The sequence below is a fragment of the Aptenodytes forsteri genome, unplaced genomic scaffold, assembly GCF_000699145.1.
Source record: "Aptenodytes forsteri isolate BGI_AS27 unplaced genomic scaffold, ASM69914v1 Scaffold1, whole genome shotgun sequence".
NCBI classification, from domain to species: Eukaryota; Metazoa; Chordata; class Aves; order Sphenisciformes; family Spheniscidae; genus Aptenodytes; species Aptenodytes forsteri.
The window spans coordinates 2,710,353-2,736,671 of record NW_008795035.1 but is presented as its reverse complement, the minus strand read 5'-3'; the positions used below and the strand labels follow the sequence as shown (position 1 = coordinate 2,736,671).

The following is a 26,319-nucleotide window of genomic DNA, read 5'->3' as shown; positions in this document are numbered from 1 at the left end:
CCTTCCTTCTCAGCAGGGCTGCTCTCAATCCCTTCATCCCCCAGCCTGTATTGAAGGGGTTGCCCTGACCCAGGTGCAGGATCTCAAGGACAATTAAACGTCCCTTCTTTGGAGTGACGTTACCTATCATGGGAGAGGTGTTCCAGCCCCCTGATCATTTTCATGGCCCTCTTCTTGACCTGCTCCAACAGGTCCGTGTCTTTCCTGTGCTGAGGGCTCCAGAGCTGGACGCAGTATTCCAGGTGGGGTCTCACCAGAGCAGAGCAGAGGGGCAGAATCACCTCCCTCGACCTGCTGGCCATGCTTCTTTTGATGCAGCCCAGGATACGATTGGCCTTCTGGGCTGCGAGCGCACATTGCTGGCTCATGTCCAGCTTTTCATCCACCAGTACCCCAAGTCCTTCTCAGCAGGGCTGCTCTCAATCCCTTCATCCCCCAGCCTGTATTGATACCAGGGGTTGCCCTGACCCAGGTGCAGGATCTCAAGGACAATTAAACGTCCCTTCTTTGGAGTGACCCGTTACCTATAAAAGACTGAGAGAGGTGGGGGGAAAGATAAGTCTTCTAGTGGGTAAATATAAGAGTACTGTGCCTGTGTGTTGTCCCTGCCCGCTGTCAAGAGAAAGAAAACATAAATTACAGCAATGAAAACTTAAACAAGATATGGAAAAGTAGTGAAGCACTGGGAAGGTCTAGGTGGGGAAGCTGTAGAATCCCCATTACTGGTGTTTTGAAGACCAGGCTCAACAATAGTCCTGATGGTCTTCATGCTGTCTTCCTACGTGAGTGGGGAACATGTAGCTCCTCAGTGGTCAGCCCTCTGTCAGGGTTCTGTGGCTCCCAAACTGTCTGGGGGTGGGAATTTGACTGTAAAGGTGGATGCAATCCTTTATAGTTAAGTCATGATGAGAGACTTCTGGCAGAAGAATGAATGACTACTTTGATATTCCATAAGAAATGAAGCATCTAAATGAAACAAGATGTTTGAAGGCTCAGAGTCCCAGCTTGTCTTCATACTTTGCTTTCTGCACTAAGAGGAGGGTTCCTTGAGCACGCACTCATTCTGAAGCAGAGAGTTTCTAAAAAACCGGAAGAAAGCTATCTGTATTAGTGAGTGATTTTTTTTTTTTCCTTCCCTTTGTGAATCAGAAGGGTATTTGTGGTACAGAAGCTTACTCCAATCCAGGAGGACATGCGGAGCCAGCACCACTGCTGCACATTGCTGGGAGTATTTGACCTAATTGCTGCCAAACAGCCATGTTGCGGAAGCATCTTCATAGTTCAGCTGACTAGTGGTGAAGGAGCGCTGAAGTGAAGTCTCAGCGGTGACGAATTTACTCATGAGTCATTTTTGTCACACGCTTTTAATTTGACTGATTCATTACACAAACACATGGTTGTCAGAAGCCCAGTAGCTTAATGGTATTAAAGTGTGGTCACTTAGCAGTTCCTTTGCAGTCTATGGGAACTGCGCTTGCTTGATAGGCAGTTCAGAAAATGATACAATGTGCAGAATCTTCATTTTCTGAAGGAATTTTTAGGACCTGTTTAGGGAAAAGAAAAAGTCTAGTGGGGTGCATTTGGCAAAATATATATACAGCACCAGTGCCTGCCAAAATCAGCATTTGCTGTAAAATTACTTTGCATGACTACTTTGTATGTTGAGGTTTTATTTTTTGCATACACGAATGTGTCTGTGCTGATATGCTTTTGCAAATGTATTCCTTACGTCCATTCTTGAAAAATGAAGTCTCCATAATGACCAGATGTTTATCGATTCCTTGCTCTGAGGTTCCAGGGGAGGGTTTTTTCTGCATGATGAGTCCGATAGGTGACCGATTTAAACATTGCAGTCTGTATCACAAGCTACTGATTCAACTGTTATTAGGATCCCTTATAATTCTAGAAGGAGTTTGGCTGAATGAATATGTTAATTGGAGACATAGATGAATAAGGTTGTCACATTATGATTAGTGATCAAAACAAAAAATGCTTTTCAATTGCAGAAGAGGGGATGTAAAATGGACCTCAGAAAAAGGTGAAATTTTATGATGATTAGCTATGAATGTATGGGAGTCAAAGCTTTAATAGCTAAGTGCTTGCTATAATCTACCTGATATTTCTGAGAGGAGGAGGTCAGACCTTACGTGGAGATGGCAGCAGTTATGGACACTTCAGTGAGAGGGGAGCTTTGCTTCTTGGGGTGGGGGGGGAATAATCCACAGTGATATTTCACAATTTGAAAATTAGAAGTGTAACAGAAACTAGTGGTGAGTTTCACCGCTGGAAGTCAAGAGGGCTGCAAGCTGCCACTGCAGTGAGCTGTCACTTGAGCAGCTCTTGCCTCTGCTGGCCTGGCTGCTTGCTTGCAAAACAGTTATTTTCAGGGATTTCTTAGCAGCTTCCCAGAACTACCGTGCTGCGAAGAAGGCAAATACAGGTTCACAATTTTGAAAGGCATCAGTTCCCCCTCAGATAGGTGTCTAGGGAGCAGGGGCATTTGGCAGGACGCCCTGTGCTCTGCTTCTTCCTCAAGCACAGCAATGCACTTCTGTGGAGAGGGCCTGGGGAAGGGCACCCCCAGGATATTTGGGAAGACAGCGTGGTTGCATGATAGATAGATCTGCATGGACTGGTTGAGATCTCTGTGCGCAGAGTCCCCTGTGTGCAGGAATCTCTGGGAGATGGTCCAGGCCTTGATGGAGAACACTGAGCAATCTGAAAAATGTCTAGACAGTCTGTCTCAGCATCTCCTCTCCCCTCGTTCGGAGGAGAGGGAGAGCTGCCAGCCTCGTGTGATATCACTATTCAGGTCCTCCAAAGTACTTGCCAAGCACCTCCTGCAGAGAGAGGGAAATGAGGAGCTGATGTTTCAAATACAAAATAAGCAGGAGAAATATCTTCTGAGGTGGGAAAGTCTCGAACTTTCCTGTTGTCTTACAAAGCAGCAGCAAAAGACAAGTTTCCCCGTCTTCCCTTCAGTAGTTAGCTATTGTTAAGTTAAACTTCAGTAAAAGTATTTTCATGATGAACGAAAATGCAAAAAAACAATCAAAAAGGTCTGATTCTTGTTTGAGCAAGCTGCAGGGTAATGTTCACTGAAATTCTTTCGCAGCAACTTGAAATTTCAAGCTGATGAACATTTTCCACCCCCATAATGTTCAGTTATGGAAAACAAAATAAATCATTTTTCAGGTGAATATGGTTTCCATGTAGAGTTAAAAACCTAGGGGAAGGGGAAATGGGAAAAAATCCTCTTGAGTATAAAAAAGAAAACCCCCCAAATGTTATTTTTCTTTTCGATTGGCTTTCAGACATTGACGAATGTTTGCAGAATGGTCGTATCTGTAATAACGGACGATGCATAAATACAGATGGCAGTTTTCACTGTGTGTGTAATGCTGGCTTTCAAGTGGCAGCTGATGGGAAAAACTGTGAAGGTAAGACTTTTCTGAAGTTACTCCGTATCAGTAATTACAGTTGCAAGAGGTTATTCGCGTCAATGAAAAAGAAAAGGACCTCTGGTGGGGGGGGAGGGAAGGAGCAAGGAATCAAATTTCTAAATACCTTTTGCTGTATCTGGGAGGGCAAGTAAACTGTCTTTTGCAGCCAGCTCTGGAGCCTTGGCTTGGCAATCCTCAACGGGATGTCTGTCCAGCAGGAGAACTAGCACATACCACTATCGCAAAATGCAGTTTCTTTGATGGGAGTGGTACATTTTAAAACGGAGCACAAGTCACATGCTGCCTGATTTTACTGTGTGTTTAACAGCATGCTTTATGGGATCTTACTGGGTGACTAGCAATGTGTTTTATGTAGATGCAGTCTGGTCTGACCCATAAAAACTGTTTTAAGAAAAATTTGTAAACATAATTGATGTGTTCCTACCTCCCAGACCTTTAGTAAAGGGGGGAAAAAGAAGAATGTTCTTTATCATGCTTCCCAAGGTCCTTGGGAGGGTTCCCAATGATCTATTCATACGTTAAAGGAATTTCAAGCACTGTTCTTAGAAACATTTTTGGCAGAATATTATCTCAGTGATTCAGCTCAAAGACTTAATGCCAAAATTCCTGGTTGGGATAGATACACAATTTTTTTTTTAAAATCATAAATTATTTTTGTCTGACTTAGCCTGTAAGTAAAAAGAAAACACACCATGTCTAGAAGTGTAATTTCTGTCCAAGACAGCTGCAATATTAAGGAAAATAGCACGATTCCGAATATATTGTAATGTCATTATGATCCAGTGATTTTATGTGCTAGTAAGTGATTCTGTTAATCCTTGGTAGAGACAGACATTTTAAGACTCTGTTTTTCCTGACTCTTTTTTAGAGACAGTTTAGCACTATAAGCTGCTTTTTAAATATCTTATTATGGAACTATATTGACTAAATATATTTGGAAATGAATATATTTTGGAAAAAAACTCGATTCTGATTTCTTCCTTTCCCACCAAATACCATGTGCTAATAGTAATAAGAACCAGGACATCGGCAGTCTGGTAAAACATTTTTAATTCCATTGCGTATGTTGCCAGAATGTCTGTTGCATCCACTTATGAAACAGTTTCATCTCTGGCATTGTAATACATTGGGTTTTGTTCTTAGGAATACATGTGCACACACACTAATCAGTAAAGACCACGGCATTGTGCCATACCTTAATGTAGCTGTGTATAGTCCTTTAGATGAAACTGGTAAATAGTGCTGGGTTTTTTGGATGTAACATCCAAAACTGGTTTCATTTGCGCCAGGACGAAATAAAGACTAAGACGATATAAAAGCTTACTCAAATCAAGCACAGAATTCTCTGTACTTGCCCCCTTTTTTTTTTCTTTTTTTTTTTTCTTTTTGGTGTGAGTAACTGTGCAGGGTTCAGAATAGCAGTGTCTGGGACCTCCACCTTTTCCTATTTGAATCCTTCTTGCTATGCCATTAGGTCAGAGGGTGAATAATGCTAGTACGAAGCTATGATTAGTAAGTACCCTCCTATGTGACCTGTCATGCTGAATCCAGGGAAGGGGTAGGTTTTATTTTAAATGGAAGTTGATGATGAAAGTGCCCGCAGAATGCATGCTTGAGCACAGTGCTGGGAAGTCTCCCACACCATAAATCTTAGACTCATCCAATGGAGGTTACAAAAGTTTTCACTCAAAACACAAATGCCCACTCCTCTCCTTTCAGGTGTTCTTAGTAACATAAAATTGTGTTTACTGTTCCAAATGGGAGGCTGCTTCTAATCTAGCTTCTATTTATATCAAGATTGCAAACCCTCTTCAATTACATACCTTTCCTCACTTTTTTAGGGTTTTTACCAACTGGCAGTTCTTAAGCTGTCCAGTTTCTCATCTGTTTTTCGTTCTCGTTGCTCTTTTTGGATGCATACCTTTATACGTTAATGATTCATGATGAAAAAACGGAGTCATTGCTTTGACACATCCTGTAGGACAGTGCAGTATGTCCCATTGTATGTTTCTGATTATCATATACCTCTGACAGCTAATAAAGAAATTAAGGTTTATCTTTTGGATATAACTAGTAAGAGTTCTTTTACTTAAACATTATAAGCATTATGTCTATTATGTACGTTTTCAGATATGGATGAATGCAGCATAAGGAACATGTGCCTCAATGGGATGTGCATCAACGAAGATGGCAGTTTTAAATGCATTTGTAAACCAGGGTTCCAGTTAGCATCTGATGGACGCTATTGCAGAGGTGAGCACAATAAATTACGGGTTCCCAAAGCTTGTGAGTCATATCCCTCTGGTAGCTTCAAGAATCGCCTTATTTCCTTACAGTTATCCTTGGGGACAAGAAATACTGGGCAGAGTTCTCGTCAGATATGCTTTTTTAATCAGCTAGAATGATTTGTCATTGTGCAAGACGGTACTCGGTCTTCTCCACAGTGTTGAGCAACCGCCCTAACCAGCCAGTGGGAAATACTCTTTGATCAAGGACTGTGTGATCTGACCTAGTTAAACTCCAGGTTTTTTTGTCTATGAGGTCTTCTGCAGTTTGGCTCCAGTATATCTCACTTTTTGTGCTTGGCTTTTTAAAGTTTTCTGCCTTTGGCCACCCAAACGTCCTGGCTCATTGCTGCCTTTGGGTTTTTCTCCCATTCCTGCCTGGGTGTTCCTAGTCAATACAGCATCTCCGAGGAGTGCCCAGCACCCCGTGTGACCGAGATGCAGATACGAGCACCACAGCAAGATTGTCTTTTTCCATTTGCTGCGCTAGCTCAGCAGTACCCCCCGCGGGAGGCACTGCAGCATTCTGGTTGCTAGTTATGTCATCTGAGTTTCCGTTCAGTCCCGTCAGGAACTGGAAGTTTTGTGTGTATAAATCTTCATGTTTCAACAAGTTTTATAGGCACAAAGCAGAAGTCGAAATAAGGAACAAACAAGTGCTGGGCCAAGTTACTTACGGTTTTTCTTTTGAAAAATTTAAAATCTTTTAACTCTTGGAATCAAGGCAGAAAAAGTGCTTGCTTACACTTCAGCAAACTTTAAAAAATGTCACATTGGATTACACAACAGCATCTTGTTGTGGACCAATAACAACAGTAAATATTTGAATAAATAATTTGGTTTTGAGAGTTACTGACATGAAAGGTGAATTAATTTGGATCCTGTTGCTTCTTGAACACCGTACCAGTCTTAGATCTGAACTGCATGGTGTCTAGACTTAGACTTTAGATCCAAACCAGGCCAATAAGTCCAGTAAAACATCTGGAACTTCTCTTGCAGTTGATAACTTCTGCACCGGGTATGCAGGACAGTGCTACCCAGGCTTCAGGTGGGGGAATCATGTATTTCTAATGAGAGGTGACCCCATTCTTGCTTTGTAATAGGGTTGTTTTGATTGGGAGAATGAATTGTTCTTTAGTTTCTCAAATGAACAAATGTGCAGATCCATACAAGTGTCTCCTTAGCTTAACAGCTACTGGCTATGTTGGCTGCAGCCTTCACACACTTAGAGCAATCAGCTTTATTTCCGTTCTTACCTGTTTTCCAAGTGGTAGGTGTATGTCTGTGCTTTGCCAAAGCTTATTTTCCAGCTGGTCTGTGTGTGGGATGGCAGCGAGACTTGGTCTCAGACTGGGCAGGGAAGAACTCGATGCCCATCAGGCCTTGGCACATCAGCCAGTCGTGTTCCAAAGACCACTGGCTGCTCCCTGTGTCGTTAGCAGGGATGTGACTCACTGATGCAAGCTCAGCCCAAACGCTTGTCTTGGGCATCTTTTGGTATTTTTATTTTTTCTTTTTTTCTTTTTTCTTTTTTTTTTTTTTTTTTTTTTTTTTTTTTTTTTTTTTTTTTTTTTTTTTTTTTTTTTTTTTTTTTTTTTTTACATCAGTCTGTGCACTGAAATGCCATCCAAGAAGATGATACGTAAATTGCTTCAGACTACTTAAAAACCAATGACACTCAACTTCACAGCCTCTGTTACATGCCTCCTGGCTAAACAGGAGTATGGATACAGCCAAAAAGGGGTTTCTGGCCCTAGAGAAATGTTACTTCTGTGCATCAAAGGGAGAATGTTTGAAAATTATCCAAAATTGCAGGCAACTCAACTGATTCCTACTGAAAGTTGGAACAGATCTTATAGTAAAGTGAAGGATTTCTCCCACTGCTTTTCAACACTTACAGTAACCCTTGTTCTCTATGAATGAGCATGCAAACATTCATTATGTGTTAAAATTGCTATTGGGTCAAAATCAAACCAGATTTTGAGACCTTGATACCCAAATTACACTTTTTCCCAACTTCATATTTGTCTCCTTTCTTCCACTTGCCCAAAGTATCATGAAATAATTCCCATGAATGTAGTGGCTAGAGAGAGCACAACTCTCTGGTAAATGTCTCTGGTCACGTTAGTAAAAGTTTAAAAGATTGATCTTTAATAATGTCTTTTCCTGTACATTTTAATGTTTATGCTTATTGAGTCCTTTCTGTACACACCACATGTACAGAGTAAATAACTTCTGTCCTACAGAATGGTTAGCCTTTGAAACACTCCTTGTTCACACTGCATATCCTGAATTTGTTTGTGAAGTGAATGCATTGAGATCTTACACAAGCTTAAACTCTAAGCTCATGCTTGCACATGCAGTTCGTGCTCATGCATATTGGGAATGTGTGTATGCACAAATTGACATTTCTGCAGCAAACTGGCTACCTGCCTGAGCAATGTTGATGTGGAATTGAACATACGTTTTTGCCAAACTCTTTAGGGGATCAACAAAGGGGCATAAGAATTGCAGTGTGCAACACATCACTCCTATAAACGTCTTATTTGATGCACTCTAAGCTGAATTTTGAACTATGAGGAAGAATTTCTAACCCAAAGTTGGGGATACTGTAAATGACACTTAGTTCCCTAAAACTGGAATTTAAGTATAAGTACAGGGCATATGCTTGGCTGTCTGGTAAAAAATTCCACTCGGGCTTTATGAAGTAACATGCCAAAAAAGAATGTTACACCATAGTCTTGTGTATTCCCTGTAATACAAGACATACTAAACTTATTCACCATTAGCTGCTTTTGCTGATGATTTGCTGATGACTTTTCAGAAATACCTACATCAGGCAGGCAGAGGTTTAAAGCATGTTTTCTGTTCCGTACCTTGTTTCATCTTTATACCAAACAGGAATTCCCCAAATTGAAAGCTATTGCAAGGCAACTGGAAGTGGCAGTTTAGTAGTCTGAGTAAATTTTTCCTGGTTAAAATTAGAGGACATAGTGTACCCAGCTGGCACTACTGAGCAAGCTAAGCAGAAAAGGCAAAAACTCATTGGACATGGGGAATGAGTCCATTGGGTGGTTTTCCAGAACCAGGTTGAGGTATTCTGGCAAAAGTCGGAAAAACGAGTATTTTTTGAAGTTGTCCAAATGGCGACTTTTGCCCCAGAAGGCAGCAGAGCCTTGTCAAGGTTAGAAATTTGGACTTTATGCATGCGTGTGCAGTTGATTTACTGGGTGGAATCTCAGCCCTGGTAAAAGCAGAGGCTTTTTGCCCCGTCTTTACTGGAGCAAGGTTTTCAGCTGATCTGCGCAATTCTAAGTGACCCACTTTACCTTTCTATAAAACATCTATAACAGTATTTCAACACATTTGTAGATCAGTGCAAAAGAAAATAGATTGCACATTTCACCTCTTATTAGCTTACAAAATCTTTTTAAAAAATTAACTACAGGAAAAGGAAAAAAAGTAACTTTGCCTTTCTGTTTCTATAACTAACCTTAAAAAAGGAAAGTTAATTTTTTGGTTTTTTGAGAACTTGTATCTGTCAAAGGAGTTCAGCGTTGTCTAACAAAATAATTGTCTACACCGTTAAATAGTATGGGCACGTTTTGAAGTCCCAACACTGTATTTACTTACACTGAGTAAGGACTAAATTTAAAGTGGGAAAAGCATTGAAGATTTGTCTGAAACAGAACAAAAGATTGCAGGATGAAGTAGAAATGAATTGAGCCCATGTACTTAAACATAACTTCTATTTTAAAATGCAGTTTGAAAAAGGAATCTTGGATCATACAAGCCATGTTTTATGCCAAACAACACAAACTAAGTAAAACACAGAGGTGTTTCACTCTCAATTTGCCCTTTTAAGGTCAGAAAAAAGGAAATTGTCACACACACTGTCTCTTGTATATATTATGGAGAGTTGTTATGAAGTGATTATTTTATAAAGGTTATACATACTTCCAAACAATATTTTAAACACTCCTTTTCTTAATCACTTATAAAATAATGGCATGCTCTCTGTGTCTAGAGAATGATCTTACTATTAACAGGATATGCAGCCTATATAATTTTTTACTAATTTGACATCCCTTTGTGATAGTCTAATATTATAAGGCTTCATTCTTGTATTTCATTGCTAAGGGCCTTATTGTTCAATGTACTATTGTTGGGCAAAGATGGTAGCTTGTGCTCGGCAATTGCTCAGGGCTCAAATCATTAACAAATTCCTTTCAAGGCTGGAGGCAGTCTGTCCATTGAAAGTTTGTAAAATGGGCTGTAATGAGCATCTGATAGGAAAACCCAATTGTCATGCAGATCACCAGAGGGACACTATGTGCGGGGAGGGTCTGACTGGACATTCAGATGTACTTCCAAAAACTGAACCCGCAGCAGGAGGAAGGGAAATTCTTTGGTGGCCCTGTGAAGGCACCTCGTAGCAGGGGTGAAAGATTCAATTTGCTATCTGGACTGATTTCTTACAGCATAAACAAACTGTTAACACAGAAAGGGAATGCCCTGTTACACACTACAGAAGTCCTTTGTCTTAGCAGTCACGGTTTCCTCCTTCCTCCAATTATGTTTTTGCCTGAATGACCCATAAATCGGAATATGTACCTCTTGGGAACAAGTTAGGAAAATGTAGTCCCTTTTTGCTCTCCAAGGAGAGTGAAATTATTTTGTTCTGTTCATTGCTCCTGAATTTTGCATTTTCTTCTTCCATTTCACAGAATGAATTAATCGTTATTCTTAATAAAACCTTTACTTGAACTAGTTTCCATTTACACTTGATATTTTTCTATAAGATACCTTGAAAATAAGCTGCACAAATGCAAGTTGCAGCCAGGCATTGAACACTGTGTAATTTAATTTCTAATAAAAATCATTCTGTTCTCCAACAGACATCGATGAGTGTGAGACAGCTGGAATATGCATGAATGGGCGCTGTGTGAACACTGATGGCTCTTTCAGATGTGAATGCTTCCCTGGCCTTGCCGTAGGACTGGACGGACGCGTGTGTGTCGGTAAGACAAGCTTAATGTGTGGCGAGTCACAATTAACCAATGTTAAGTCATTAATGCTAGACTGATGGACAGATCAAGTTTGAATGTAGAATTTACCGTTTTTTCATGGATTGCTGGGTAGTAGTTACCGTGGATACTAACAGCTCGGGGATATTTACTGTAATAGCCCATTTTGCTCTTTTTTTCTTTTCCTTTGCATTTAAAGAGAAAAAACGTGTGGGCCAAATCTCAAGGCCAGGTAGACTATACAGCATAGTGCTGTTGGAGGTGAGTAGTGCTGTATCAGTTTTGAGTAGGTGAGAATTTGCCCCATTTCTGTCAATGTAAAATTCTTCCTTTGTCACTAAGCTTAAAGATTTAATTACTCTCTCACATCTTTTTGGAGTGGGTCATATCAATTTTTCCACTTCTGCCTGTTTCTCTACAAGTGAAAGATGTTTGAGGTGTTTGATTTTAAAACTCTAATGTGTCTGACAGCCATTATGGGCCAGTTTTTTAAGAAGTGAGAAATGTCACCCCTGGACCTGGAAAGATAAACATTTTAAATCTTATCACTGGAATATCACTGCTGACTTTTTCTTTGTTTTTTACAAGCGATGAAAGATTTTTTTTAACGACAGCATATTTTGCGATCTTTTCCTGGTGCAAGTTTTTCTTTTTCTCTCATTCTGCCTTTTTTCAGGTATAAAATGAAAACAAAAGCTTTAGTGTGGCCTTAGTGGGCTTAGTCCAGGGTGTTGCACCAGTGGTGATTTTAGCCTTGATGAATCAGGTTGGGAGGGGGAGAGAAAATACTTCTTGTTAAAATCAAATCAGTTCTCTAACTCTGAGAATGAAGTAAACAGTACTGAGTTTTTTTGGAAGTTTTGAGATATACTTGGTTCTAGCTCTGAGATTCTGCCGCTGGGCCTGTCAAGTTACAGGTGAGTAATGTCCCTGTCACATGGCAGAGACTTTGTCCCTTTTTCCCTGTGGCTGCTTGCTAGTTCAAGGTTAAGTATTGGTTGTTCCCCTAGTAGTTCACTAATGCATATTAAGTCATTAAATGCAGCAACTAGTTTGTATGTCTGAAGTCTTAGGAGCACGAGGAAGAAGAATTTCCTGTCCTGAGTAGAGTGAGGGTATAGGTGGGTGAAAAGCATAGGGAAATGGTGAAAAATGTGTTGTTTTGACAGCTATTTTACAGTGTTTGACACCCGAGCTAGATTTAATACTTGTTGTAATTTATGACAGTATAGTTGGCTATGGCAGGATTAAGAGAGATTTCTTTCCTCAGATACACATATGCGAAGCACATGCTATGGTGGCTACAAGAGAGGACAATGTGTGAGACCATTAACCGGTGCAGTTACAAAATCAGAGTGCTGTTGTGCCAGCACCGACTACGCCTTTGGGGAGCCCTGTCAGCCCTGCCCAGCGCAAAATTCAGGTACGGCATATTTACTGCTACATACTCTAATCTAAGCTTTATGTTGATAAACTATTTTTAGAAAGGTAAAATAGAGTTTTGTATTAACATTGCACCCTAAATCCGAAGGGTTAAATTGTCATATAACATATTATGTATTTTGAGCAATCTGCAATTTTGCATGTTGGAAGACTACAGGAGAGAATTTCCTGAGGCAACAGTAAATGCCGGTATCTGGGTCCAGAGTTGTTACACGCATTAAAACAGATTTTCAAACAAGAAACTCTATTTTGATAGATGTGGCTAACAGAAAATATAACTTTGACCTCAAGTTATTAATGGAAACATCTTGAGTAATTCATACGTTCAAATCCTTATGTATACCTGTCAGTCAGATGTTTGCTGCCTGAATTCTATATCCTTCAAGTGATCTGAAATTGTTTATACTTTAAGTAGCCTTTGGATAGTCAATGCAAAAACAAACGTCCAGTTAAGTCGGTTGAGAGTACTTGAGTCTCTCACTGAAATCCCCACCAAGCGAAGTTGTCTGGAACATAACTTCTCTCTGGCAAGAAAGCGATCCTAATCATTCTCATGGGCAGAATCTGCTTTTAGGAGAGCACTTTTTCCAAGAAGACTGTGCTGACACAGTCCTTGTCGTGAAGCCAGTAAATAAACGAGACCCTGGTTTCATGGAGGTGACTGACTGCAGGGAGCTAGTTTGAAGCCCAACTTTGTTGAGTGATTCTTTTCACTCAGCAAATTTGTTGTTGCATATAAACAAAATACACCATTTGATATGTAGTTCAACATGGTATCTGCTTTGCAGGCAAAAAGAATTTTAGATTTATTTTTTAAATCTCAGTTTTAACTGATAGCTTTATGAAAAGCACTAGGGAGACAAAACCAGTTGGAACAAATTAGGCTGGTTGAGCTCATGTGAGCTCTTCAGCAGGAACTTGCTGACCACCATTTTATAAGATGCTGTGTTGTTTAGAATAGCAAAACACCAAGGAAATGTTACCAGAATAGGAAGGAGCCTTTCCAGCAGCCTCTGCTGATATTGGTGGGCTCTTCTTATTGTACAGTAGGGTTGAAATCTTCTGTAGATGTTGGACTCTGTATCATTGACTTCTGTTTTATATTTGAATTACTTTAGTAGAACACTTACATATGTGGAAGCTATTTTTCCTGTGTTATTTTGCCCACCTCTTCAATTGTTAAAAAAATGCCATCTCATGTAGGGTGAAGCGTAGCATTTCTTTGGACTATGAGTGGGGAAGGGAAGGAGAAGATTTCTTAGAGAGGAGCATTGTATCAGAGAGACTGAAAAAAATTCCTGAAAGGAAGACATTTGTCTCTCTGTGCTCCTCAGAAGCTCTTTGCAGAAGTTCCTGCCATTCTAGACTAGAAGTTTTGCTGATGCATGTCCAGAGCAGGTCTGCTTTACATACAGTGGGCGGTGATTATTTGATTCAAGCGGGGTGATTATTTGATTCAAGCAGGGTACCTATGAATCTGCTGGTTATGATAATATTGGGAGATGTGTTGCATGTGATTTTCCTTAAAGAAAAGACAGCTAATTCCATAAATATTTTTAATATTTATTAATTTTAGCAGTGCAATTATTTGGGCTGTTATTAAAGTGCAAATATATTGGAAAATGCTGACCAATATGGCAAGAATTAATGTTGATCTGGCTGTCAGTTTATTCTGTTAATTGTTCTGAACTCAAAAGAAGAACTTGAACCCAGCAGTAACTGAGGTATTTGAGATACTTTGATACATATTTTAATTATTTTTTTTTAAGGGAACAAACTCCTGAAGGCACTCCTGCTAAATGAAGTTAAACATGGGCTAGATTTATAGGAAAACTTTTTCTGTTTCCTGGTCACTTTGAATGTGCACTTTGAGCAAGGGCTTGGACATAGGAGTTCTGGAGAATCTTGCTGTGAATGTGTTACGGTTCATTTGTGCAGGAGGGCCAGCATGAAGTTTATGTCTATTCCTAAACGCCTCAGTTCACCATATGAAGTTTTTACTCATCCATCTTCATGAGCAGATGCAGACCCTGAATCTGCTAAAATGTTTCACAGGTTCAGAACAGTGTGAGGCTATTAATGTTTTTAGAATAATTGAAAGGCATGTTATTTCATTCGAGTAATTAATTGGCATATTGTAAAAGATGATGCTGAAAGCAATGAGCTAAGAAAGAATATTCCAGTAAGTATTTTAATATTTTTCCAGCTGAATATCAGGCTCTGTGCAGCAGTGGAACTGGCATGACTGCAGGAGGAAATGGTAAGATCACCTAATGTAATTCAAACTATAGCAGTTCTGGCTAAAAGCGTTACCTTGATATCCTTGATTTGTTAGACATGCTGGGGGGGATGATGGCAGGTAAGAATGGGAGGAAGGCTTACTCAAATGGCTGTTTGCAACACATTAGAATAGTTTAGGGTTAAATGAGTGGAACATGCTGTTTCACCAGTGCACCCTCTCTGTTTTATGCCATGGAATTATGTGAGTGCTGTTACAAAATAATGGCAAATCTGTGAGAAGGGTTATTACCTATATGACTTAGATATCATATATGTAAGTCATATTTGCACGTTTCAACTGAAATCATCCTGAAGAATAAAGCCATGTTGAATGCTGAGCTTCCTCAAATGTTTTCATCTGTCAAAAAGGCCAGGCTGACAGAGTTAGGTTAATTACAGAGAAGGAGCAAATGATTACAATAAAAGCTTTGTAGTCATAGAACTGTGAAACTGCAAACTCTAAGTCAGCCAATGCTCACTAGTAGATTTGCTGGCAGTAGAGAGGGAAAAGCATTCAGAAAGGAGGGATGTTCATGCTTTGGAGAGTGATGCCATCTGGAAAAGCTATGAATCGGGAGATACAGGGCAGGTATTAGTACATATGCACCTCTCAATGTAAGACCCCAGTTTAATATCCCGGTTCTTATCTACAGTTGCAAGTCTCTTAAATGTCTGTGGGCTAGCGAGGGTCTTAAATCAGTGTGAAAGGGATGCTTTTTGCTCTTGAGTGTGAGTATTTAGGTGTGAATTCCCTAATCAGAACTACATGATTATAAATATGGAGCAGCAAATGTTACTGATACTGAAAATACATCTTTTTGTAGTTTGGAGAATTAACCCCCACAACCCCTCAACAACTGACTCTGGGTTTTTTGTTTTTTTTTTTTTACCTTTTTGTAGATATTAATGAGTGCTTACTGGATACCGATCTCTGTCCAAATGGAAGGTGTGAGAATCTGCACGGAACATACAAATGTATTTGTAACCCTGGATATGAAGTGGATTCAACTGGGAAAAACTGCATTGGTATGAAATGTCCCATTTTTCCTTTTGAAGCTTGATGCTTGTTTTTATCCTCCTTCACCTTTTTTTTTTCAGTGTTTCATCAGCTCCACTAGCTGCTCTTCTGATATTTCTGGATGTTTCTGCTGAATTCTTGTTTTAATTTCAGTGCTTTGCAACGCTCATAAAATCCTCCACTGCGGGGCTGTAAGGGACCATTGCCATCAGTGACTCAAATCACTGGCAACCAGGCAATAAACATCCAGTTCAGTTAAGTCCACTGAACATGCACTCTGCAGTACCAATGTTTCTCAAAATCAAAAGAAGCCAGATCCTGCAATTACAATGCACCACAGGAGGGATCTAGGATCACCAGTGTGCTAGGTGCCTCGAAGAGCAGGGCATTTAAGTAAAACTCCCAACTGGTCACAAGAAGATAAGCATCCCATATGCTACAGAAGGCTTACGTGGTTTCTCCCAACTCTGACTTTGGGGAAAATTCCTTTTCAACTTTCAGACAGGGCTATTGGTTTAACTGTGTTAAGTGTACTGGCCAGACACAGGAAAATTCATTGTCATTGGAAGCACCAGCAGAATCTGATGGCATGGTGTCTCTAGCTAGGGCTGATTTTCCTGTGCTGTACAAGTTAAAAAAATCTAAAGCCAAATTTTTCATCACAGAAAAGGTGAAATAAGTTCTTCTTGGTCCTTAGAGGTGACCAGTGGAAGCACTGTGGCATGGGATAAAAAGAATTCAAATAAGTAGCAGTCCAGTCTCTTCTCGCACTATCTGGGATGTAACAAAAAAACCCATCAGATGCCTGCAGACTCCTGTTACAAATTTTAATTCTGGCAATTCTCTTGTTCCATTACACGGTCCTATCGAAAGCCCGTAACTTAAAACCTTTTTGATTCCTTTCTTCCACTCCTGCATTGGTGCATTGTTCCAGACCTCCTTTGCACAACTGATGAGAAATTTCTTCTGGTTTCCTGTTAAAATTTATTTGTGACCATTTTATTACCAGTTGATGTTGTACTAACATTATCCTTTGACTTAGCACCATGTCAGCACTTATCCCCAAAGTATTTATAAAGAATCATCATATCCTTTCTCAAGCTCTGTTGGCTAAACTATCCAAATCCACACTTTCAGTCTTTTCATAAAAGCAGAGGCTGCAGCCTTCTCTTGAACACGACTGATCTGACCAGTATACAGTGTTGTGATGAGGTCTGACCAGTGCCTTGTATAGTGGTGCCAGCAATTCTCCATTGCCCCTAGGAATATCCTGCCTAAACTGATTCTAGAGTGCATTAGTCTTTTCTCAAGTACGTGTTATACTTCGGGATCAAAGTCAGCCTCTACTTGGGAGTCACATCCAGAGTTTTCTCTTCTCGACAGCCTTCAACTGATGAGTTCTGGTTTATAGCATGTTATTGTTATTGGTCCTTAATTGCAAGGTTTTGAACGATGGTGATTGTATTTCATCTTATTTCTCTCATTCACATTGTCAAGATTAATTTAGTCTTGCATGATTCTCTGTATTGGTAATAACTTCCAGCTTAGTGTAGTCCACAGTTTTTGATCCCGTTCATTTTCTTATTTCTATATTGCAATGAATATTTTATAGGACCAGTCCCAAGACTGATCCCTGAAAGGCATTGCTAATATCCTCTCTCCATTGTGATTACTCCCCTTTTTAATATACCCTACTGTAATCTCTCCTTCAGCCAGCTCTGGAATGACCTTAAAGTTCTTAAATTCCTTCCTGTTATCTCCAGCTTACATAATAATTTTATTTGGGTTCTGTATTCTCTACTTAAACCTAAATAGCTTAAGTCATCTATGTTATCCCAGTCTAAACTATCCACTATCTTATTTTTAAGAAAATAAGAGTTGATCTATGTTTGATAAAAGTCACGCTGTAATTGATCCCATTTTCCCATTTGCTGCTTTGGCTTTAATTATCCATGTCCCATTCCAGTGTCTGCCCATAGCTTATGGCATCCCTTCTTTTCTCCCCATGCATCTGTGAGTTTTCCAGCTGCCCCCCAGCCCACCCTGTTGCAGCCCACATCCATGCTCCATCACAGCTGTTTCCCATTCTTCCATAATGCTCCACCTGGCCCCCTCTCAATTTTTCTGAACTCCTGTGAAGCTTCCCACATGGTCTGTTTTATTCTGCAAATCTCCCTGCTTTTCCTAGCACTTTTGCTGTTCCCAGCTGCTGCGCTGACCCTCTGAGTCTTCCCAACTTCTCTCAACACTTTCTGAGGCCTCTCTGACTTAGCCAATTGTTCCTGTCTGCTCTCTGGGTCTCTCCTGGTCTTCACCTGCCATTCATGGCCCATTGCCACCTTCTTGCAACTTGTCTCTAATGACCGCAGCTCTTCCAAAGATTTCCTAAGGGCTCTTGAAATTTAGCACTAGCATTTCTATTTAAATTTTTCACCTCTGAAGCAACTGTAGACTTACATTGGCCTTGTTAACCATAACGTCTAAGACAGTTCAGAGCCAGCTTGGAAAAAAAGGTGATTTAAAGACCAGGATGACCAGCAAACCTTTCCAAACCAATCCTCTCCTCATTTCTTTCATGACTCTGGGGGCTGTTGTGCAGGGAATCAGAGGCTGCATTGACCTATTCCACAATATAAGCAAGATGAAAGTGTGATTCCCAGCTTTATTTGGAACCATGGTATGGCAGTCACATATTATGAATACGTGTAGAAAGGAAGTACAAGCTCTTATAAAAGCAAAGCAGCCTGCTAAAGAATAAAGCTCAGGAAAAAGTCAACAAAAATATACAGAGAAGTGTGGGGCTTTTTTAATTTTTCCCTATTTAAAAAACAAAATTAAAATGTTATTTTTTCTCTAGGTAATATTTGTGTGGTTTGAATTCATATAACTATTATTGTTTCCATTATTTTAATGATAGTTTTCATGAAGAAGGAAGGTGCTGTAAGTGGGATCTTTAGTGTTAGTTTACTTGGAATGGTCATTTCCATTTGAAATAATTCCAAGCCTGTTGTCTGCTAAAAGAATCTAGAAATCTTTTTAGTGTCTTGAAAAACAGTGCAAGTCATGTGTGTGAGTATTTTCTCTCTCTCTCTCCCCTTTGTCTCCTCCTTCTCTCCACATACACAAAATCTAGTGAAATGTGGCTGTTGGGAGGGAAATTCTGTCCTGGCTTCTATTCCAGAAATATTTTCTTTCTTAAAAAGTTCTTGATTTTCATTATAGACATTGATGAATGTGCACTGAACATGCTGCTTTGTGACAACGGGCAATGCAGAAATACCCCTGGAAGTTTCACCTGCACCTGTCCAAAAGGATTTGTGTACACTCCTGACCTAAAAACATGTGAAGGTAATTGGTAACACTCCATTTCATCCTAGTTTTATTCATTTGGGTTGTTCTCAGACTGTGCCAGAAATACTTTCAACCTTGATGAGGATATAATGTGCAGAACTAAAAAAAACCATCAAGAAATTATATGGGGAAGTAGGGGGATGAGGAGAGACAAGGCCAAAAGGAAAGCATTAGATAACCTCGTAGAATAGCCTGTGTTACATCTGCACTAGCAGTTTCCTTACTGACTATTACCAGTGGGCCCACACTGTGCCAAGGGTGAGAAGAACTTGAGAAGAACCAAACAGATAACAAATCTGTTATCTTGTGTGGAGAACAGAGCCAGACGGCTCCTGGTTTGAACCCTTTTTGAGCCACAGACAGGATGTGTATCAGATCATTTAAACAACACAGTCCATCACCACAAAGCAGGGCAATAGCTGGGTATCACTGAAAAATGAGATGCTGCTTCCAAGTTCAATGTTTTAATGTTCTAACGTGTTAGTGTGTCTTTAGGACACATGCATCATTAGTCTATTGTGAAGAGTTTCGTAATAGAAAAACAGAGTATCAGGAAAACTGGTCATGAGGAAAGCTTCTTCCATTTTTCCCTAAGCTGAAAAAGCCCATGTGTATTTTTGTTAACGCTTCCTGCCACTAACGGCAGTGTGTTTCTGTTCTAGATATTGATGAGTGCGAATCTAACCCCTGCGTTAATGGGGTGTGCAAAAACACACCAGGCTCCTTCGCTTGTGAATGTTCTCCTGAAAGTACTTTGGATACAACCAGAACCATCTGCATAGGTATTTATTCTTCTGAAGATTTCATGTTTGCTGGTTGAAAACGTCCAGTGACATACAGACATTGTACACCAAGTTTAGAAAATATTTAAAAATAACTTGTGTAGCTAAATTTAGTGGAAAACGTTACAGAAACAATGTTAAGAAAGTGTTTGTTTTCACCATTACTGTGGGTACATAAAATGTGACTAGCACTTGGGAGCATGGTGTGCTTCCATATCGAATTGAAAGAGAGATTAAATTTTTTCATAACAAACACAGAAATGCTAAGACTACTTTTTCAGGACTATGCTCACTCACTTAATTCCTCCTGCAAGAGGGGTGGACATGTTCTTGTTAAGGTCTGCTCTCTGGAAAGGCCAGTTTTCTATTTGAGATGGAGCATGAGTAAGTTGTGTACAGTCCAGACCAGCTCAAGAGCAACCACGGACAATGCTGTGACTCAGATACTCTGTGGACTCATAATTTCTTCCCTTACCTGTTCTGGAGGGACAGTAATTTATGGCTGTTGCCTAGTCAGTGAGGAAAACTGTGGAACTATAGCTCTGCCTGATCCTTAGCTATCTCCTGCCACCTCCCTATATGGGAAGATCAGATATCCAGACTGGGGGATCTAATAGGTCAATGGAAGATCTAGAAAGGGTTCACAGCTACCCTGTTCTTCTGCATGTGCCTCTAATCTGAGTCATAATAAATACAATGACTCAGATCTTGAATGGTGTTGACATATTCCCTGTTAAGGTCAATAAGCGTAAACTAGGATTTGCAAGGTCTCTGTGCTGGGATGATTTCAGGCTATAGTCCAGCATAGAGAAAGATAAATTAAGAGCTTTTAAAATAAATTCAGATCTAATGTGGTAAGTTATAATGAAAGGATGATTCTTTTTCATGGTTAAATTCAAGTGTGTTTGCAAATATATTAATGTATAATGCTAAACAATCTGCATGACAATACATTGGGTTTTTTTTCCAAACAGAAACTGTTAAGGGTACCTGTTGGCAGAACATAGTGGATGGAAGATGTGAAATAAATATCAACGGAGCAACTCTGAAGTCCCAGTGCTGTTCCTCACTAGGTGCTGCTTGGGGAAGCCCATGTACACCATGTGAACGAGGTAACGCTGTTCATTTTCCTCAGGAACCTAGGATTTTTCCTATTCTGAGGTTGGTCCAGATTATTGTCATAGAAGTTTGGGCACAGGCTAGGCAAATAACTTTACTTGTTCTGTTATCAAGCACTCATTCCTTATTCAGTCTGAAAAATAGAAGTCTTAATATTTGAGAGGTAGCACGTAGCTATAGAAGGTTCTAACTTTGGATTTTATAGCAAACATTTTGCAAGTTTAAATTCTGAAGGGAAGGGACCACACCTACAGTCTGTAACTTGCAGCATTACTTTAGCATGGTTTGTCATGATTAGTGATCTAGAGGTCCTAAGGATGGAGCAATAGATGGCATGTTCCCCAGAGCTCCCAAGAAAATGTTTGCAACAAACGGATCTTTGGTGTGGTAATGGAGGGAGGAGAGGGAGTAGCCCTTGTTATTATACTCTGTAGATTAACTGATGACCTAGAGAATCATACAGTTGATCAAGAAATGGGTTGAGGTCTCTGCATATTCACTTGATAATTAGACTGAACTGTGGGATGAGCTGGGAACCCAGGGATGAGCTGATGAATGCAGAAATGTGTGTGGGTTGTTATTTCTATATGCTGAAAGCTGCTAGTTTTCTCAAATCTTTAGTTAAATTCATCCTGTATATCTTAGCAGAATTCATCCTCATCCATCCGTGGTAAATAGGGCTGTAGTGTGCTGTGATCAAGTTAAATTAATTGATTTGAATGAAGCAGGAATCATATAACTGCTTTTGGTTTAGCTAGCTAAGACACATGGGAAGCAAAAGGGGATAATGGCTGACACTCTATATAGCTTATGTAGTTGCCCCATCTTATCTTTTTATTATTTCAGAAAATACTGAGACACTGTCGAAGCACTCAGACTTCTCATAGCAATAAACTCTAGACAATATTTCACATGATCAGTTTTGCACAATAAGTTAATGGTGAGTTTTGGACTGTAGCGTTCTAAAAGTTCACTTTTGTTTGTTTTACAGACCCAATATGTCAAAAGGGATATTCAAGAATAAGAGGAACATTGTGTGAAGGTATTTATTGTTGCCTTAACATAAATCAGAGCTTGAATGAAAAAATGCTAGTGTTTTGATTTAAGTGGTTAATTTAGCACAGAGGAACACTATGCCAAATTCTTACCTCGTGTAGTTCCATTGACTTCATTAGAGTTATGTCAGGGATGAATTTGGTTTCAGTTTGTTTAACATTCCTACATACTCACAGTTTATCTCAAAGTACACACTTGCAAATATAGTGTCTACCAGTATAAGGAGATGGTTCTCTCTCTTCAAACACTGTTAACTGAGTAACCTATTTGGGCAAAGTATGCATCTTATATATGTTATAAAACATGACATTATTGATGACACCGTGGTATGACAAGCCATTACTATGCTTTAGAAAAAGAATGTTTAAAGACTATATTGCACATGAAAGGTTGGGTTTTTTTGTTTGGTTTTTCCTTAACCTTGGCTTTCTTCCATGCAACATTATATGAAATCAGACACGTTCCAAAGCATAGTTTCATTGTCTTATTAAAAAAAAAAAGGCATCAGGACACAGTTAAACTTTGGTTACAGAAAAGGTTGAAGATTTTTTTAAATGTGTAGCTTTTTGCTTGGTATGAGATGACTCTATACTATTCTGTGAGAATTGAAGGTCCCACCCTATTTCATCTTCATTTGAATTGATTTGAACCCCTGGCAAAGTACTGCATATTTCCATAATATGCAGAAGCTCAGAGAGTCTCAAACTGCTGTGGGTCATCCTGACTGACAACATCTGACATGACACTGCAGTTAAAATATTTTTTAAAAATTACTCCCATATGTAGCTTCCATAAAGAAACATTGTTTTTTTCCCTTAACAAAATATAAAATAAAACAAAAAAAAAAAAAGAAAGAAAAAAGAGGAACACCCTCACACATATTCTTTGCTTTCCAAATGATGACTGAATACCTTGGCACGTCTGTGCTGCAGACCCACTGTACATAACTTATCTGACCTCAGCAACACTTTTTGGAGTGTGTAAGTGAAAGAAAAGGGGGGGCGGGGGGGGAACAACAGTGGCCCCACCTATCTCTCTTCACAAGGAAAGTCTTAGAACATTTTCAACACTACTGGGATGGAAAGTTTATCCTTCCAAGATGTAGACATAACTGTTTTCAGCATTTCCTTTACCAGCACTTCGGATTACATCTATTACATGCTTTAATCTTTCTCATTTCAGTGGGACCTGGATAGCCCCAGATTTTTCAGAGTAGTTTCCCCTGCTTTTAACATACTGAAGCCGTATTTGGGTTTCAACCAATGTAAGCAGTTTTCAAGACAGGGGAAGATCTCTAGGAAATTTACTGGCAAGTGAGAGACAGGACAAGGGAGTAAGTTTAGTTCCCAAAAGGTGATACTCAGTTCTCCCATGCACAGCCCATGTAAAATGAGTAATGGACCTTGTGCAAGGAAATAAGCAAACTAAATTGGCAGTGTTCCTCTAGTTTACGGGTGAGCCCTGGAGTTGTCAGCTGGAATATTGCTCACAGGCCGTGAACTGTGTTTCAGTGGTTTCTAATAGTCCGCTGGCTTTACTGCCTGCGTTCTAGTCAATATGGGCCTTTTATTTATAATGTCTGCTCCACGGCAGAGGCCACTGATGTCCACCCCACGTTTATCCTCCACCCAGCTCCATGCGGTTTGCGAGCTGCAGAGTCTGTTCGCACCAGGAGTTTTGTCTGGAGGCCTAGCGAGTCCAGCCTCCCCACTTCTTGATTACTCTATACATGAGTGTTCAGCTATAGATTATCAGAGTCGTTCTTTTCTCGTTTCTTGTTCTTATCCTCTCCCGTCTTAAAAATAGTCATGCCTCATCTTGGGCCATATTTAATGCTGGAGGCTTTTTTCCTAAAGGCAGTTGTGAAGCATATGCTTTTCACAAAGGACACTGGTGGGAGGACCACGCTTAGATTACTAAACATTTATTTATGCTCAGGCCAAGCTAGCACAGTTAATCAAATTATCCTTACCCAAAAGTGCTAAATTTGCCACTTAAATATAAAAATATAATCTTTACTTAATGAAGTTAAACTCTCTGTGCAGTCATAAGGAGTTTATTTTAATCTATATAAAGTTACTAATTGCTGACAAGATCATAGGGCCAGATTTCAAACGGTGTTGTAGTTTCCAGACATGCAGAGGTGTGCCTGATAAGACACAAACATTAAAAATACAAAAATTTAAAAAAAAATTAAAAAAATACTGCGTAACTTAATCTCGTTGGAATAATGCATAATCTCATTATGCACTTACCTTTTCCTTTCATTGCCCATTTGCTTCAAAAATCTGGCCCACAGTAAGTATGAAAATTGATAGAATTTTTAAGTGCCCCTCCCTTTTTTTGTGACTTTTGAGTTTGATTTCAGTATATGTAGGAATGGCAAAGAGCAACATGTATTATTTCTAATCGTCAGCAGTTTTCTGTAATTAATTGGTTCTGGCTGCCTTGCATAGGAAATCCTAAATATTTGGAATTTTGTCAGGCCATGTAAACTGCTGTGGTTTTGTATTTTATCCTAAAAACCAAACATCAGAATGTTCATATTTTTTCCGATTTGTTCATGTTTAGCATGCTAGTGATTACTTTTATTCACATTTTGTTTGGAAATAGATGTAAATGAATGTGAGGTGTTTCCTGGAGTCTGTACAAACGGGCAGTGTGTCAATACCTTGGGATCGTTTGTTTGCCAGTGCCCCAGTGGAATGACTTTAGATGCTTCAGGACGGACATGTCTTGGTAGGTATTAATTCCATTTACAGGTCTACTAGGGAAGAGCAAATCTATGTGGTGAGCAATGTTTGCGCTGCATGTTTTCTTACAAGTAAGGAGAATGATTTTTGTCCACATAAGTAATTTTCAAATGGAATCAGTCAGGGACATGAACTTAGTTCAGCTGGAATATGAACAGATTTCAATGGTGGTAGCCAAAGCCCATCACCGTCTGCTAGCTGGTGAATAGCATTGATTTAGTTCCAAATTGTTCATCTGAGAAATCCCTCCAGATCATCTGTGCTCTTAGCACTCTTCATCCACAGCCCCACTGAAATCACCAAGGTTGGAAGAGGCGGGGGGGGGACAGCCTTGTGGGCCGGGACTCAGGCATCTGAGGGGGGATGTGGTGTTCCTAGCCAGACTGTACACCTCCAAAGCACCTTTGTCCCTTTATGACAGTAAACGCCTAAGATTTGTCTCAACAAGGCATAGCTTGTTGTCATTAAAAGGCCTTATATAGGTGTGGTAAGCTGGAATGCTTAAAATCCTCTTCTGATCCAAAATTTACTTCGTGTTGAGCACCGTTTTTCAGAATGGTGCTTTAAACTTAATTCAACTCTTAATTTCTGAGTTTAGCGTTAATATTTTGCTGTTAGAAATTATGCAGCGTGCTTGGTACGCTCCTGTGAGTCCACAAAAACATGGAGCAAACTGTCCTGTGAAGGGATTCTGGAAAAGGATTCCTCTGCGGTGAACTGAATTTTCTCTTTCTCTCTCAACATATTGTTCAATTGCTCAACAGACATTCGCTTGGAGAGTTGCTACCTGCAGCATGAAGATGAGCAATGCACCTTGCAAATACCGGGCCGACACCGAATGGATGCTTGCTGCTGTTCAGTGGGGGCAGCGTGGGGCTTTGAGTGCGAGGAGTGTCCTCTGAAGGGATCACCTGAATTTGAAGCTCTTTGTCCAAGAGGATCTGGGTTCTCTACGAAGATAGAGATAACTGGGAAACCTTTCTCTAAAGGTATGTGATCCGTTCGTGGTTCATTGCCAGCAAATCCTGCTGGCTTTTCTTTTTACTCTTCCCTCAGACAATTCCGGTGGGTTTGAAGATTTCAGTGATAGTCAGGCACTTCACACACCTTAAGGCACATTTGAAAATCCAGTTAGATTTCATGGAAATTAAGGCCAGAATAAAACACAAGATAATTTAGTCTGAGTCACAGACCATTAAATACCATATAATACTGCAGCCTTAAAACACTAAATTTGTGTCTCTACTAGAGAGGTTAAATTGTGCCTGACTTTGCCTCTTGTGTTGCATCTAATGGCACCTCTGGCTGATGGAATAGCTTTGAAAACCTGGCACTTCATAGTACAAGAGCTGGAGAAAACTGAGCAGTCAGCTTTGGATGTATTGAAAGATAATCCTTCTTACCTTTGCAGGGTGCAATAACTTTAATTCTACTGTGGAGCAAGCAAGGGAGGGTGAATAATTTTGGGAATTGCTTGTGGAGCTACTTGGAGAAGCAGAGAAAAATGTTTCCAGGATGATAGCTCAAATCAGCAGAATTTAATTTACTGTAAACCAAGTCTCGTTATGACTGTTGTTGGTAAACTTCCAGCATTAAATGGGAATCACACAGTGACACCCTAGCATCATGTGCTGAAAGCCGTCTTTCCAGGGTTACCAGTGGGGTTAAGCTGGACAATGTCAGAAGCACAAATGGATGTTTATAAAGAAAGCCAGTTACCCCAAACCTAAACATTCTGAAG

General features: G+C 39.9%; 1 protein-coding gene across 1 annotated transcript in view; it reads left to right on the top strand.

Moving 5' to 3' along the window:
- FBN1 (fibrillin 1) overlaps positions 1-26,319 on the top strand; it is a 142,846-nt gene that overhangs the window by 59,665 nt on the left and 56,862 nt on the right. The window contains 12 exon segments of the mRNA XM_009276493.2: positions 3,315-3,440; positions 5,595-5,717; positions 10,648-10,770; positions 12,047-12,199; positions 14,426-14,479; positions 15,400-15,525; positions 18,740-18,865; positions 19,531-19,650; positions 20,625-20,762; positions 21,761-21,811; positions 24,439-24,564; positions 25,343-25,567. Coding sequence (XP_009274768.1) covers positions 3,315-3,440; positions 5,595-5,717; positions 10,648-10,770; positions 12,047-12,199; positions 14,426-14,479; positions 15,400-15,525; positions 18,740-18,865; positions 19,531-19,650; positions 20,625-20,762; positions 21,761-21,811; positions 24,439-24,564; positions 25,343-25,567 — 1,491 coding nt within the window.